Source organism: Lolium rigidum, chromosome 5 (assembly GCF_022539505.1).
Source record: "Lolium rigidum isolate FL_2022 chromosome 5, APGP_CSIRO_Lrig_0.1, whole genome shotgun sequence".
NCBI classification, from domain to species: domain Eukaryota; kingdom Viridiplantae; phylum Streptophyta; class Magnoliopsida; order Poales; family Poaceae; genus Lolium; species Lolium rigidum.
In genome coordinates this window covers 225,094,677-225,107,961 of record NC_061512.1, presented here as the reverse complement: position 1 = coordinate 225,107,961, position 13,285 = coordinate 225,094,677, and the positions used below count along the sequence as shown (strand labels likewise).

The window sequence follows — 13,285 nt, the reverse complement described above, 5'->3', positions numbered from 1 at the left end:
CTCAAGAAGCAAACACTTGTGTGAACTGTGTATTGATTACTACATACTTGCATATTGCACTTGTTATATTGCTTTGCATTGACAATTATCCATGAGATATATATGTTGAAGTTGAAAGCAACCGATGAAACTTAATCTTCCTTTGTGTTTCTTCAATACCTTTACTTTGATTTATTGCTTTATGAGTTAACTCTTATGCAAGACTTATTGATGCTTGTCTTGAAAGTACTATTCATGAAAAGTCTTTGCTTTATGATTCATTTGTTTACTCATGTCATTACCATTGTTTTGATCGCTGCATTCATTTTACAATAGTATGATCAAGGTTATGATGGCATGTCACTCCAGAAATTATCTTTGTTATCGTTTACCTGCTCGGACGAGCAGAACTAAGCTTGGGGATGCTGATACGTCTCCGACGTATCGATAATTTCTTATGTTCCATGCCACATTATTGATGATATCTACATGTTTTATGCATACTTTATGTCATTATTATGCGTTTTCCGTAACTAACCTATTGACGAGATGCCGAAGGGCCGCTTGTCGTTTTCTATCGTTTTTGGTTTCGAAATCCTAGTAAGGAAATATTCTCGAATCGGACGAAATCAACGCCCGTGGTCCTATTTTTCCACGAAGCTTCCGGAAGTCCGAAGGGGAAACGAAGTGGGGCCACGAGGTGGGGACACGAGAGGGCAGCGCGGCCCAAGCCCCTGGCCGCGCCGGCCTAGTGTGTGGCCCCACCAGGACTCCACCGACCTTGCCCTTCCGCCTACTTAAAGTCTCCGTCGCGAAAACCCTACCACGTTCGACGAAACCAGAGAAAACCTTCCGAGCCGCCGCCATCGCGAAGCCAAGATCTGGGGGACAGGAGTCTCTGTCTCCGCACGCCGCCGGGACGGGGAAGTGCCCCCGGAAGGCTTCTCCATCAACACCACCGCCATCTTCATCAACGCCGTCTGTCTCCCATGAGGAGGGAGTAGTTCTCCATCGAGGCTCGGGGCTGTACCGGTAGCTATGTGGTTCATCTCTCTCCTATGTGCTTCAATACAATAATCTCATGAGCTGCCTTACATGATTGAGATTCATATGATGATGCTTGTAATCTAGATGTCATTATGCTAGTCAAGTGGGTTTTACTTATGTGATCTCCGGAGACTCCTTGTCCCACGTGTGTAAAGGTGACAAGTGTGTGCACCGTGTGGGTCTCTTAGGCTATATTTCACGTAATACTTATTCACCGTTATGAATGGCATAGTGAAGTGCTTATTTATATCCCTTTATGATTGCAATGTGTTTTGTATCACAATTTATCCGTGTGCTACTCTAGTGATGTTATTAAAGTAGTTTATTCCTCCCTGCACGGTGTAATGGTGACAAGTGTGTGCATCGTGTAGTACTTGACGTAGGCTATGATTGTGATCTCTTGTAGATTATGAAGTTAACTATTGCTATGATGGTATTGATGTGATCTATTCCTCCTTTCGTAGTGTGAAGGTGACAAGTGTGCATGCTATGTTAGTACTTGGTTTGGTTATGTTGATCCGTCATGCACTCTAAGGTTATTTAAATATGAACATTGAATATTGTGGAGCTTGTTAACTCCGGCATTGAGGGTTCGTGTAATCCTACACGTTAGTGGTGTTCATCATCCAACAAGAGGGTGTAGAGTCTAGCATCTATCTATTTATTCTGTTATGTGATCAATGTTGAGAGTGTCCACTAGCGAAAGTATGATCCCTAGGCCTTGTTCCTAAATACTGCTATCGCTACTTGTTTACTGTTTTACTGCATCTTTACTGCCTGCAATATTACTACCATCAACTGCACGCCAGCAAGAACTTTTCTGGCGCCGTTACTACTGCTCATATTCATTCATACCACTTGTATTTCACTATCTCTTCGCCGAACTAGTGCACCTATTAGGTGTGTTGGGGACACAAGAGACTTCTTGCTTTGTGGTTGCAGGGTTGCATGAGAGGGATATCTTTGACCTCTTCCTCCCTGAGTTCGATAAACCTTGGGTGATCCACTTAAGGAAAACTTGCTGCTGTTCTACAAACCTCTGCTCTTGGAGGCCCAACACTGTCTACAAGAATAGAAGCACCCGTAGACATCAAACCTTCATGTAGATGGTATTTTTTCCGTAAAATCTTTCTACAATGCGATCATTCTTTCTGATTTACCAGTTGATAGCAATAAGAAGATTTGGAAGATGAAGATACCATTAAAAATTAATTTTTTTGGATGGTATCTTCGTCGTGGGGTTATTCTCACCAAAGACAATCTTGTTGAGCGGAATTGGCATGGAAGTACACAGTGCGTTTTTTGTCATCAGGACGAAACAATCAAACACTTATTCTTCCAGTGCCAGTTCGGGAGATCTATATGGTCAGTCATCCAAGTAGCGTCTACCCTGTATCCTCCGACTAGAGTCGCCAATGTCTTTGGTCATTGGCTTCATGGTATCGATTCAAGGTTTAAGTTGCTTCTTAGGGTGGGGGCGCTAGCAGTTATTTGGGCGCTTTGGCTATGTAGAACTGACAAGATCTTTAATGACAAAAATTGCTCTTTGTTGCAGGTCATCTACAGATGTACAGGTATTCTCCGTTCATGGTTACCTCTTCAGCGAGTGGAGAACCGAGACCTATTTACGGAGGTCTGTACACGGTTGGAGGCTACGGCGAGGGATACTTTTTCCCTACATGGGTGGCAGCATAGTCTACGGATAGATGCCCCACCTACACCTTAGGCGTTATATGATTCATCGTTCCGATATGTATCTCGCCTAGTTTTTATTATTTATCCTTTTGGACTCGAGACAACAAAACGGCTGTGTGCATCCTGGTTATGCAGAGGCTGGATGTAACTTCTTCTAAAAGTAATAAAGCATCCTTTATCGAAAAAAAACCCATAAAGCCCGGACTGAGGGGCGAACTAGATTATCCTGAAATCGGTGGAGGTGCTGAGGCTGCCACTTTTATGGGGATCAATTACGATGATGTGGCGACTCTTCAAAGGCAGCATTTTGTATCCCTCCTCCGTGAACGTCGGGAATCCGATGAAGCTTTGGAGGAGAACCTCCAAGAGAAATTGCAATCACTTGAAGTGGCTGGGAAGATGTTGAAAGAGCTCCCTCCAACGCAGGAGAATAATCGAAGAATTGCAGATTTACTAAAGATGGATAATAAGGTGGAAGATCATTTTTCTGTGAGATACTGCGGTTGGTCTATGTCAGTTTCAAACAAGATGCAGAAGTCAGAGTCATTGCAGGTGCCATCCGATCAGGAGGAGACACCGGCTGCAAGCTCCCCAGCAGTATCGGTGCGGTCCAGGCTGTGAGATCCATCAGCTTCTGTTGGTCAAACTATGATTACAATTCTACCTGTGTTGTAGATGTAATTGTTGTATCCTTTGAGATTTAGGGTCATGACATGGTGCCGTAAACTCTGTTATAATCAGACTTCCTCTGTTATAAACCATGTATGTGAAGACATACATGATGTGTTATGGGTCACCCTACTGTGGTGGCTGTTAAGACTTGTGGCAAATGGAACTATCCAGACATACTTAGAAATATTTGTGTTACATCATTTGCATCAAATTTGTATCTGGTTTCGTGATTATGACATGTTTACTGAAGTTTCTCAATGTACAGAGTCACACTTGGATGGAAACCTGCATCTCGAAGAGTCATCGCCAGCTGCTGATGTCCATAAGTTTTCCTTGGGTAGCTCCGCACAAGTTGATATTGTCCTATTCCTGGTATGCCCAAGGAATTGATATACTTGTAGATTTCTCTTATTGTGTCTGTGTGAAGGAAACCCCGCTGCCTTCTCTGGCCGTTGGGAAATCTTATCATTATCTGCACAAAAATCAGTATAGATGTTAAATGGTCGACACCGTCTTATAATTGCCTGTGTGGAAGTTGCTATAATAAGCTATAATCTAAGTTGTCTCATTGCACAAATTTACACTACTACTAAGAGCATCTCCACCGGCGCCCCCGATAGCGGCCCCGATAGCAATTTGGGGGCCGAGAGCGAAAATGGACTCGCACCGGCGCGCCCCATACGGCGTCGGCCAATTTTGGAGCCCAATAGAATCGCCGGCAACCCCGTGCCGGCCCTTTCGCCAAGGGCGCGAATCGGGCGCGCCGGCGCCTCGCGATGCTGAAAATTTTGGGCGTGGGAGCCGCCTGTCAGTGACGCCAGGGCGCCACGCGAGATATTTTACCGCCACGACGCTCCCGCCACGACACCGCACGGGAAATTCTCCTACCGCGACACCGAGCGGGAGGTTTCCCGCCTCGCCGGCGGTCTATATTATCCCTCCTCCCCAGCCATTGCTGCAAAAACCCTAGAAAATAGCACAATGTGGGATTCGTGGGAGGAGGCGGCGCTAGAGGCGGCCGTAAAAGTCGTGGAGGGTGACCCGCAGCTCGCAGCGTACGAGGCGTGGGAGGAGACGGCACTAGCGGCGACCGTAGATGCCTATGTCGCGGACGAGCGGCAGGACCAGGAGGCGGAGCGGCGGCTGTGGGTGACCGAGGAGGCGCGACAGCGGCGGGTGGCGCGGCAGGAGGTGGCGCGGCAACGAGAGGAGGCGGAGCGGCTGCAGCGGGAGGAGGCGGAGCGGCGGCGGGAGGAGCTGACCCAGCGCCGGTGGGAGGTGCGCCATCAGAGGGGGTGGGAGGAGCTTGCGCTGCGGCGGTTGCAGCGGGAGGAGACGCGGATTCAGGAGGAAGTCTGCGAGCGGCGGCGTTTGGCGGAGCTGCAGCTCCGCCTACAGAGGCAGGAGTTGGATCACCGTCAGCGACGGGAGGACCTGGAGCGGCAGCTGCGTCAGGAGGCGGTGGCCGCGGATAGAGCCGCCTACTTAACGTTCGTGGCGGAGAGAGCAGGGGATCATCGATTGAGGATCACCGTAGAGAGCAGGGGAGAGACAACCGGAGAGAGCAGCGGGCGATCATCCACCTCCATAGAGCCAAGTGGCCAGTAGAGGTAGTAGGTTAGAGGTGAAGCAGGTTTCATATGTCATCCGGGGTTGAGGAGTGAATAATATTTTACTCGGATTTGCCCGAAAATATTATTCATTCCTCGGAATGACATTAAAATGAAACTTTAAGCATAATATGTAGTTTGTGTAAAAAAATTCTATCGGGGCCGCCTGTTTGGGGGCGCCGGTGTGGGAACAGCTCCCCCAAATAAAGGATGCAGTGCCGGCGCCCCTGCCGGCGTCTATTTGGGGGCTACCGGTGGAGATGCTCTAACTACTACATGGATGTCTCTGATATATGTTTGACACGCTTGAAAGCAGTTTTCAGCAAAGCCCCTTTATGCATAACAGGAGCACACTACATGTTGGCAAAATAACTGAACCTCAACCTTTGATGTGGTCACCGTATGCTATCGGCAGCGTACCAACTAGACTCGGTCAGGTTTCTTACCTTGGTATTTGCTTCATTTCTGTGTGAAGGCGCAGTTTCCTTATGCGTCGGTGCTCTAATCTGAGTTGCCTTGTCTGTTTCTGTTGCTGCTTGACCTGGATATTTCGGGCTTGCCTTTGGCTTTACGACGATTCCCTCGTGAAGACCCTTGGTGGATCTTTGTTTTTCCTGAATTGGCAAAGCTCATACACATGTGAAGCAGGACAAGTACATTATTTGTACACAGCAGAGACATGCAATAATATTGTTTCTACCTGATCCTTCTGAAGCGACTCGAGGTAAGCGGCGTCCTGCTCTTGTCTTACTCGTAGAGCCGATCTTCTCCTTTCTTCTTCCTCAGCCCTGGAGGCTCTGAATGCTGCAGCTTGCTCGTCGGCAGTCAAGGCTCTGAAAGCCGCGCATTGCTCATCAATGGTTCTCTGTAGTATCTCCACGAGCTCTGACGCCGTAACTGGCCCTTCTACCTGCAAGGAGGACACAAGGTATGTGCTAGTTTATTATCATACAAATATGAGACATTTGAGTATCAGACCAATTATTCAGTAAGTATGCTGTCCATATATGTGCATTTGCTTCTTGATACCGTGTCCATATCCATTCAGTTAAATTGGCTTCGTACCCGTTGTAGGACTGTGATGCTTTCGCCAGAGACTGGAGCCACGACGGTGCAGAACGGGAAGGTACCGGGCTGCAGCGATGCGGCCATGCCCGACCCTTCTCCTCTGCCGGTGACTGCTGCCCACGACACGAAGTTGGCGTCGAGGAACTCCACCACCACGTCGGAGCAGAGCGTGCTCTGGCAGAAGGGCCCGGTGTATGGGTGGTCCGGGTCGTGGAGGTACACGAACACGTGCTTGCCCTCTCGCCGGGCGATCCCCAGGACCTCGCTGAAACGGCACCCGTAGAAGAAGGGGTGGTGGCTGCCGTACTGCTGCTCGAATGAGCTGAAGAAGTAGAGCTCCTCTGGGACAAACGGGGTAGGAGAAGGAGGAGCAAGTGGAGGCGCCTGGGGTGGTTGCTCCTGGTGAACCTGGACGCCCCGTGGGCGACTCCTCGGAGCACGGCGAGCTATCGACCTCGACAGCCCTTCGATGATGCTGGCCGGGAGCCTCGCCACGGTCCTGGCGAAGCCGCTGCAGGAGTTCCGTGAGCTCTCGGCTGCACCCTCTCTTGCTGAGCTTGAACTTGAAGACATGGTTGAATGCTACAGCTATACCTCTTAGCGGCTACCAGGATTGTTCAGGAAATTGAAGTGGTACGCTCGGTCTGATGTACGGGCGTTTTGCTCTTTGGATTAAAAGCGGCTGCCCTGGTGAGCACTCGGTTTAAGAAATGTGATATGCTTTGCTTTTGTTAAAGAAGGAAATAAAGGGAGCAAATTGGGTTGCTTTGTGCTTTTTTCTCATGCACTGTGAAGCAAAGGACATCGGATTCTTCATAGGCGTGTCAATACTTCAGCAGTGAGAGATTTGAAAAGTGTACGACAATCTAGCTGCAATCTCCTGTTGTGCCATTATTTCTACTACCGCCTCCGTTCTAAATCAGTTTTGGTCTGATTAATTCGGCCTAGTGTAGGTTCGTTCATTTTGGGGAAAAAAACTGTGTCAACTAATTTGGAACTGGAGGTACCCACCCGTTGCTATTTAGCAATGGCAAAACACATGGTGACAGCTCCTACCCCGAGATGTATAGTAACACGAAAAGCAAAGGTCGGACATGAGGAGCGGGCGATGCGGGGGGCGATTCAAATTTTGAATCCTCCTCGCCTGATACGGTGGATCCAAGCCAATCCACCTAAGTTGATGCCCGATCTTTCACAGCGAGAACCTGGGTAGTGATTCCTCCCAACAACGCGATGAACGCAGCCTGAAGAAGAGGGAACGAATCCAGCACGCAACGGATCGATGAACGATACGCCTTAAACCAAGAGCTAGACAATCCTTGATGAACACAAGAACCTTCGCAGCGGATATAATAGATAACGGCAGCACCGTACCCCCGGAGGGATGATACACGTGATCACACGCAATAGGGAAACCCTAATCTTTTAGACTAAACTTGAACCACCCTAAACCCTAGCCGCACCTCCACTTATATGAGGGGTGGGGTGGCCGGCCAGCCCTAGTGGGCCTCTCTACCTTGGTTTGGACAGGCCCAAACTAAACTGACTCAATTTATTAAAAACCCTAATTGGCCCACATATGACCATTACATAAACTAGGATAAATAAGCTGGTGGAGTCCTGAATCGGGGCTCCACATAGGCCTCCATGCCCGTATCATCCTCCCCCCCTTCAAGAAGCGTTGTCCCCAACGTGTGAGGGTCTTCTGGAAAAGGTGACGTGATATGAACATGACACGTCCTCGCCGTCCTCAAGTCTTGCTTGCCTTCCACACCACATCCTCCCTCGCGGCCTGCTTGACTTGACACAACACTTGACGCCTCCTTTCTTCTCCATATGAGCTTGGACTTTGGCGCCAATTCCTTCTTCTTGCGAGGTTTTGATGGAACCTTGTGTCGCTGCACATGACCCTGCACAAGATGTGTAAATCCTGGGCCACATAGATGTCTCACACGTCCATCCTTGCCTCGATGCATCCGCGGTGTCGCGGAAAACTGGACTGCAGTACTCCTAGCACGGTAGTGCCGCTGCCCACCATCTCCACTGACGCGCTCGGCCACAGTCGGTCTAGGCGCCGGTTGACCGGGCGGTTGACCGGCCCGGCCGGTCCTGGAGCCGGTCGGCCGGCCCTGGCACCGGACTGAAACACCATCAGCACTGGCTTCTCTAACCTTCTCGCCTCCCACTCCTCCCACGCGCATCTGCGCCATATGTACTGAAACATCAGCACAAATATCATCAGTCTGTATACTGGCATCAACACAAACTGGAACTGTAGCACATGCTGCAACATCCACATCAACAACAAGTGTAGCTTTATCCGGCTTGTCACCAACAAGAACTTGCTTGTCATCTACAGGCTTGGCTGAAACATCACCAACATCAATGCTCGAAACATCATGCACCTTATGCTGCATATTAAGCTTGTGCAACTTCTCCTTACACACCACTAACTCCACATCGGACTTGATATGATCATCACCCATAGGCTTCAAAGTCCGCTGTTTTCCACCATGCATAAAAGAATATATATTTGCTCGCCCAGCATGTGTCACATTGCGATCATACTGCCAAGGACGCCCAAGTAGCAATCCGCACACCTACAATGGCAACAGATCGCAATCGATCTCATCAACATAATCATCAACTGCAAATGGCACACGCACCTTGTGAGTAATCTTCAGCATACCACAGCTATTCAACCACTCAAGACGTTTAGGTTCAGGAAGACGCCATGTAGACAACCCCAACGCTGTCACCATCGCCTTGCTAATGCCATTTTTACAGCTTTCACCATCAATCATCAACTTGCAAGCCTTGCCCTTGATATAGCACTGAGTCTGAAACAAACTCCACCGCTGAACCTTGTCAACTGTCTTGCAAGCATCATCTTGTACCTTCTTGAGTTGCATATTCAGCCCGCTCAATGGTACATCCTCTTCAACAGTCACAGTAGTGCTCTTGGTATCAGAGCCAGGTTTCCTCTCCTCAATGACTGTCGATACGGGAACAACCTCCTCCACGGTAGTGTTAGAGCACACCACCGTTTTAGTCAAGCTCGCAAACTTAAAGCAATGTCGTAGAAACTGCTTGAAATCTGCCCAGCTAGACCGCAGACCAACGATACCCTGAACGATGAGAGCATTACGGTACCAATTAGCCACAACATCGTCAACACGCCGATATGCAATAGCAAATTCCGTCTGGCCACCAAAAGAACTATCAAACTCCTTGCATCTCGCAAATCCACCTTCAATGTGTGATTCCCAAAGTTGAAATTCCGTCGGTGTCGCAGAACTAGCCAACCGCCATTTGATTTGCGATGCGTCAAACTTGGTACCTATCCTCATACCGAGGTAGTCATGATATACATCGTCACTCCTATGTGCGTCAACACCAAACATTGGAGTAACATCATCAACAGCATGAGCCAGCATCACCGGAGAAACCACCGGAACGACAGGAGAAACCGCCGGAGGAAAAACCGCAGCTGCCTGAGCCAGCCCGGCCCAGGGCCCGGTTAGACCGGCCTCCAGACCGGCCAGCCCGGTCCCTGGCCCGGTTGACCGGTCGCCAACCGGATGCATCGGACCGGAACACAACCGGACGAATTTTTGCGAACTTCCCGGTTTGCCGCCCGGTTGACCGGATTCCACGCCGAGCTGCCCGGTCACCGGCCCGGCTGACCGGATTTCGGACCGGATTTTTCCTGGTCGCGAAATTTCGTCTTCTTCCCGATTCCGGTCGCGATTTTTCGCGATTTTGACCTCCGAAACAGCCATGGATGACCTCCAAACTGCACCAAACAACACCAAACTTCCTCCAACCAACCTCCTTCGACCGAGAGCCAAACTCCTCCGATCTTAGAGCTAATCTTCTCCGATGCAAACCGATCAAAGAGATCGATCAACAACACCTCGCCGTGAGCAACCCAGAAAGCTGATACCTCATGATACCTCCCAACAGTAAGATTCTGCTCACAGCGAGAACGGTGGATCCAAGCCAATCCACCTAAGTTACTGAGAAGATTCTGCTCTGATACCTCATGATACGGTGGATCCAAGCCAATCCACCTAAGTTGATGCCCGATCTTTCACAGCGAGAACCTGGGGTAGTGATTCCTCCCAACAACGCGATGAACGCAGCCTCGGAGAAGAGGGAACGAATCCAAAGACGCAACGGATCGATGAACGATACGCCTCAAACCAAGAGCTAGACAATCCTTGATGAACACAAGAACCTTCGCAGCGGATATAATAGATAACGACAGCGCCGTACCCGGAGGGATGATACACGTGATCACACGCAATAGGGAAACCCTAATCTTTTAGACTAAACTTGAACCACCCTAAACCCTAGCCGCACCTCCACTTATATGAGGGGTGGGGTGGCCGGCCAGCCCTAGTGGGCCTCTCTACCTTGGTTTGGACAGGCCCAAACCAAACTGACTCAATTTATTAAAAACCCTAATTGGCCCACATATGACCATTACATAAACTAGGATAAATAAGCTGGTGGAGTCCTGAATCGGGGCTCCACATAGGCCTCCATGCCCGTATCATCGCCGGAGCGTCCGGCAGTGAGGCCGATGGAGAGCCCGGCAAGAAGGAAGGTCGCGACAAGATGGCGGGCGTCCGCGGCTGCGGTGACGGCGGCACCAGAGGGAAGCGCTAGGTCGGTACAGGGCGAGAAGGTTGGCGTTCCAAATCTCGCCATGGCGGCGGTGCCGGTAACGGCACGGAGGTGCAGCCTGGCCGGTGGCGGGTTGACGTCGACGAGGCCCAAGGGGATGGACGCCGGGTCCTGGAGGAGCTCGAGGAAGGCGAGTTGGAGGCGGGTAGCTCGTCAGAATCAGAGAAGGAATCTGGGGATTCCAGATCTGAGAGTGGTCCCCGTGTGACGGCGAGGCCTCCGTCGGCGGTGACTCTGGAAGGTTTCATCCGGGCCGACGCGCCAAGGTGGCAGGAGGGTGGCTCCGGTAAGAGATAAGGGGAACGCCCTGGTTCTGCGGGTTAGGGAGACCGCGACGGACAACAGCAGCATGTGCCTGATACCACATGATACGGTGGATCCAAGCCAATCCACCTAAGTTGATGCCCGATCTTTCACAGCGAGAACCTGGGGTAGTGATTCCTCCCAACAACGCGATGAACGCAGCCTGGAGAAGAGGGAACGAATCCAGCACGCAACGGATCGATGAACGATACGCCTCAAACCAAGAGCTAGACAATCCTTGATGAACACAAGAACCTTCGCAGCGGATATAATAGATAACGACAGCGCCGTACCCCCGGAGGGATGATACACGTGATCACACGCAATAGGGAAACCCTAATCTTTTAGACTAAACTTGAACCACCCTAAACCCTAGCCGCACCTCCACTTATATGAGGGGTGGGGTGGCCGGCCAGCCCTAGTGGGCCTCTCTACCTTGGTTTGGACAGGCCCAAACCAAACTGACTCAATTTATTAAAAACCCTAATTGGCCCACATATGACCATTACATAAACTAGGATAAATAAGCTGGTGGAGTCCTGAATCGGGGCTCCACATAGGCCTCCATGCCCGTATCATCGCCTCCCAAGGCAAAAGGCAAGCACATGACGCTGGCACCAAGGGGTGTGGTGGCGTCGCAGAAGGGGAAGAACAAGATGGCGGTGCAACGACCAGGGGCTCTGGCAGGTGGAGAGTGTTTCAAGTGCGGAAGAGGAGGGCATTTCCAGTCCGAGTGTACGTTTGAGCCATTGTGCGTTTTGTGCAGTGGGGAGGGGCACACCTCGGCGAGCTGTCCGACCAGGGGAAAGGGTCTGAGGTTACAGACTTTGGGACATGCGTTTACAAGGGAGGTTTCTTCAACATTGAGATTGAGCCGCTGCACACGGGTCAGGGGGCCATCGAAGTGTTCACGGCCATAATCAAGTTCAACACGGCCTTGCTGACCGAGGAGAAGCTTTCGGATGAGCTGAAGCATCTTGTGGATGAGTTGTGGGACTGGAAGGTGAAGAAGCTGTCGAAGTAGGAGTTTTCTGTTGGGTTCCCATCGCGACAGACGCTATGGATCTACACTGGGAGTGGCAAGTTGTATCTCTCGCTCAGCAAGCACGACACCGATATCAGAGAGGGCTTCATCTCCCCGAAGCTGAATTTGGTGTTGCCCTCCACTTGGGTAAGGATGACAGGGGTGTCAGAGGACCTTATGGAGAGGGACCGGCTGATGGCGGCGTTTTCTATGATTGGAAGGGCTATCGATGTGGAGGAGCTATCAGTCCTGAAGCGGGACACGGAACCGGTGCCGATGAGGTTTCAGTGTCGCCATCTAGAGAGGATCAAGGGGTCGGTGCAAATCTTTGAGTGCAAGCTGAATGGCCACCGGGTGTGGTGCGCCGGGGGGAGGGGCTGGGGGTCTGCCACCTCTGCGACCGCGGGATGATCACGATGATGACTTCTCTGATGATCTTTCATCTGATGAGGAATGGAACAAACATGGAAGGCGCAAGAAGAATAATGAGAAGGCCTTGGAGGGGAGCAAGGGCAATGCCACGGTGGGCTCGGGACCATTAGGGACCAAGTCTCCTGGCGCCAACCTGGGGTCGTGGAGCGCTCCGCTGCTGGGACGGGAGCGGGGACAGGGTAGCATAGCTCTTGGGGACGGTTTCAACCAATATGGCTCTAATCTGGAGCTGTATAAGGAGAAGCGGGCATCCCTGGTATCGTCGATGGAGAACAAGGAAAGGGACAAATTGGTGGTGGAGGTGGAGCTGCCGGGGGCCGGGAAGAAGACGGTGGAGGTGGGGGAGGGCTCCCTCCTCTCGACGGAGACGGGTTCGCAGTGTAGGATAACGTTGCATAGAAAACAAAAATTTTCCTACGGCGAACACGCAATCCAAGCCAAGATGCAATCTAGAAGACGGTAGCAACGAGGGGGTATCGAGTCTCACCCTTGAAGAGATTCCAAAGCCTACAAGATGAGGCTCTTGTTGCTGCGGTAGACGATCACTTGCCGCTTGCAAAAGCGCGTAGAAGATCTTGATCACGATCGGTTCCGGCGCCACGAACGGGCAGCACCTCCGTACTCGGTCACACGTTCGGGTGGTTGATGAAGACGACGTCCACCTCCCCGCTCCAGCGGGCAGCGGAAGTAGTAGCTCCTTCTTGAATCCGACAAGCACGACGGCGTGGTGTCGGTGGCGGTAGAAGTCCGGCGGAGCTTCGCT

At 50.9% G+C, this 13,285-nt stretch overlaps 1 protein-coding gene across 1 annotated transcript; it reads right to left on the bottom strand.

The window, feature by feature from the left end:
- Window positions 1-3,634: 3,634 nt before the first annotated feature.
- LOC124651761 (plant UBX domain-containing protein 10-like) lies at window positions 3,635-6,644 on the bottom strand. The gene is made up of 4 exons (XM_047190798.1): window positions 6,069-6,644; window positions 5,704-5,913; window positions 5,450-5,617; window positions 3,635-3,865 (listed from the first exon to the last, which is right to left on the bottom strand). The coding sequence occupies exons 1-4, from the start codon at window positions 6,642-6,644 to the stop codon at window positions 3,635-3,637; spliced, it is 1,185 nt and encodes a 394-aa protein (XP_047046754.1).
- Window positions 6,645-13,285: the final 6,641 nt, after the last annotated feature.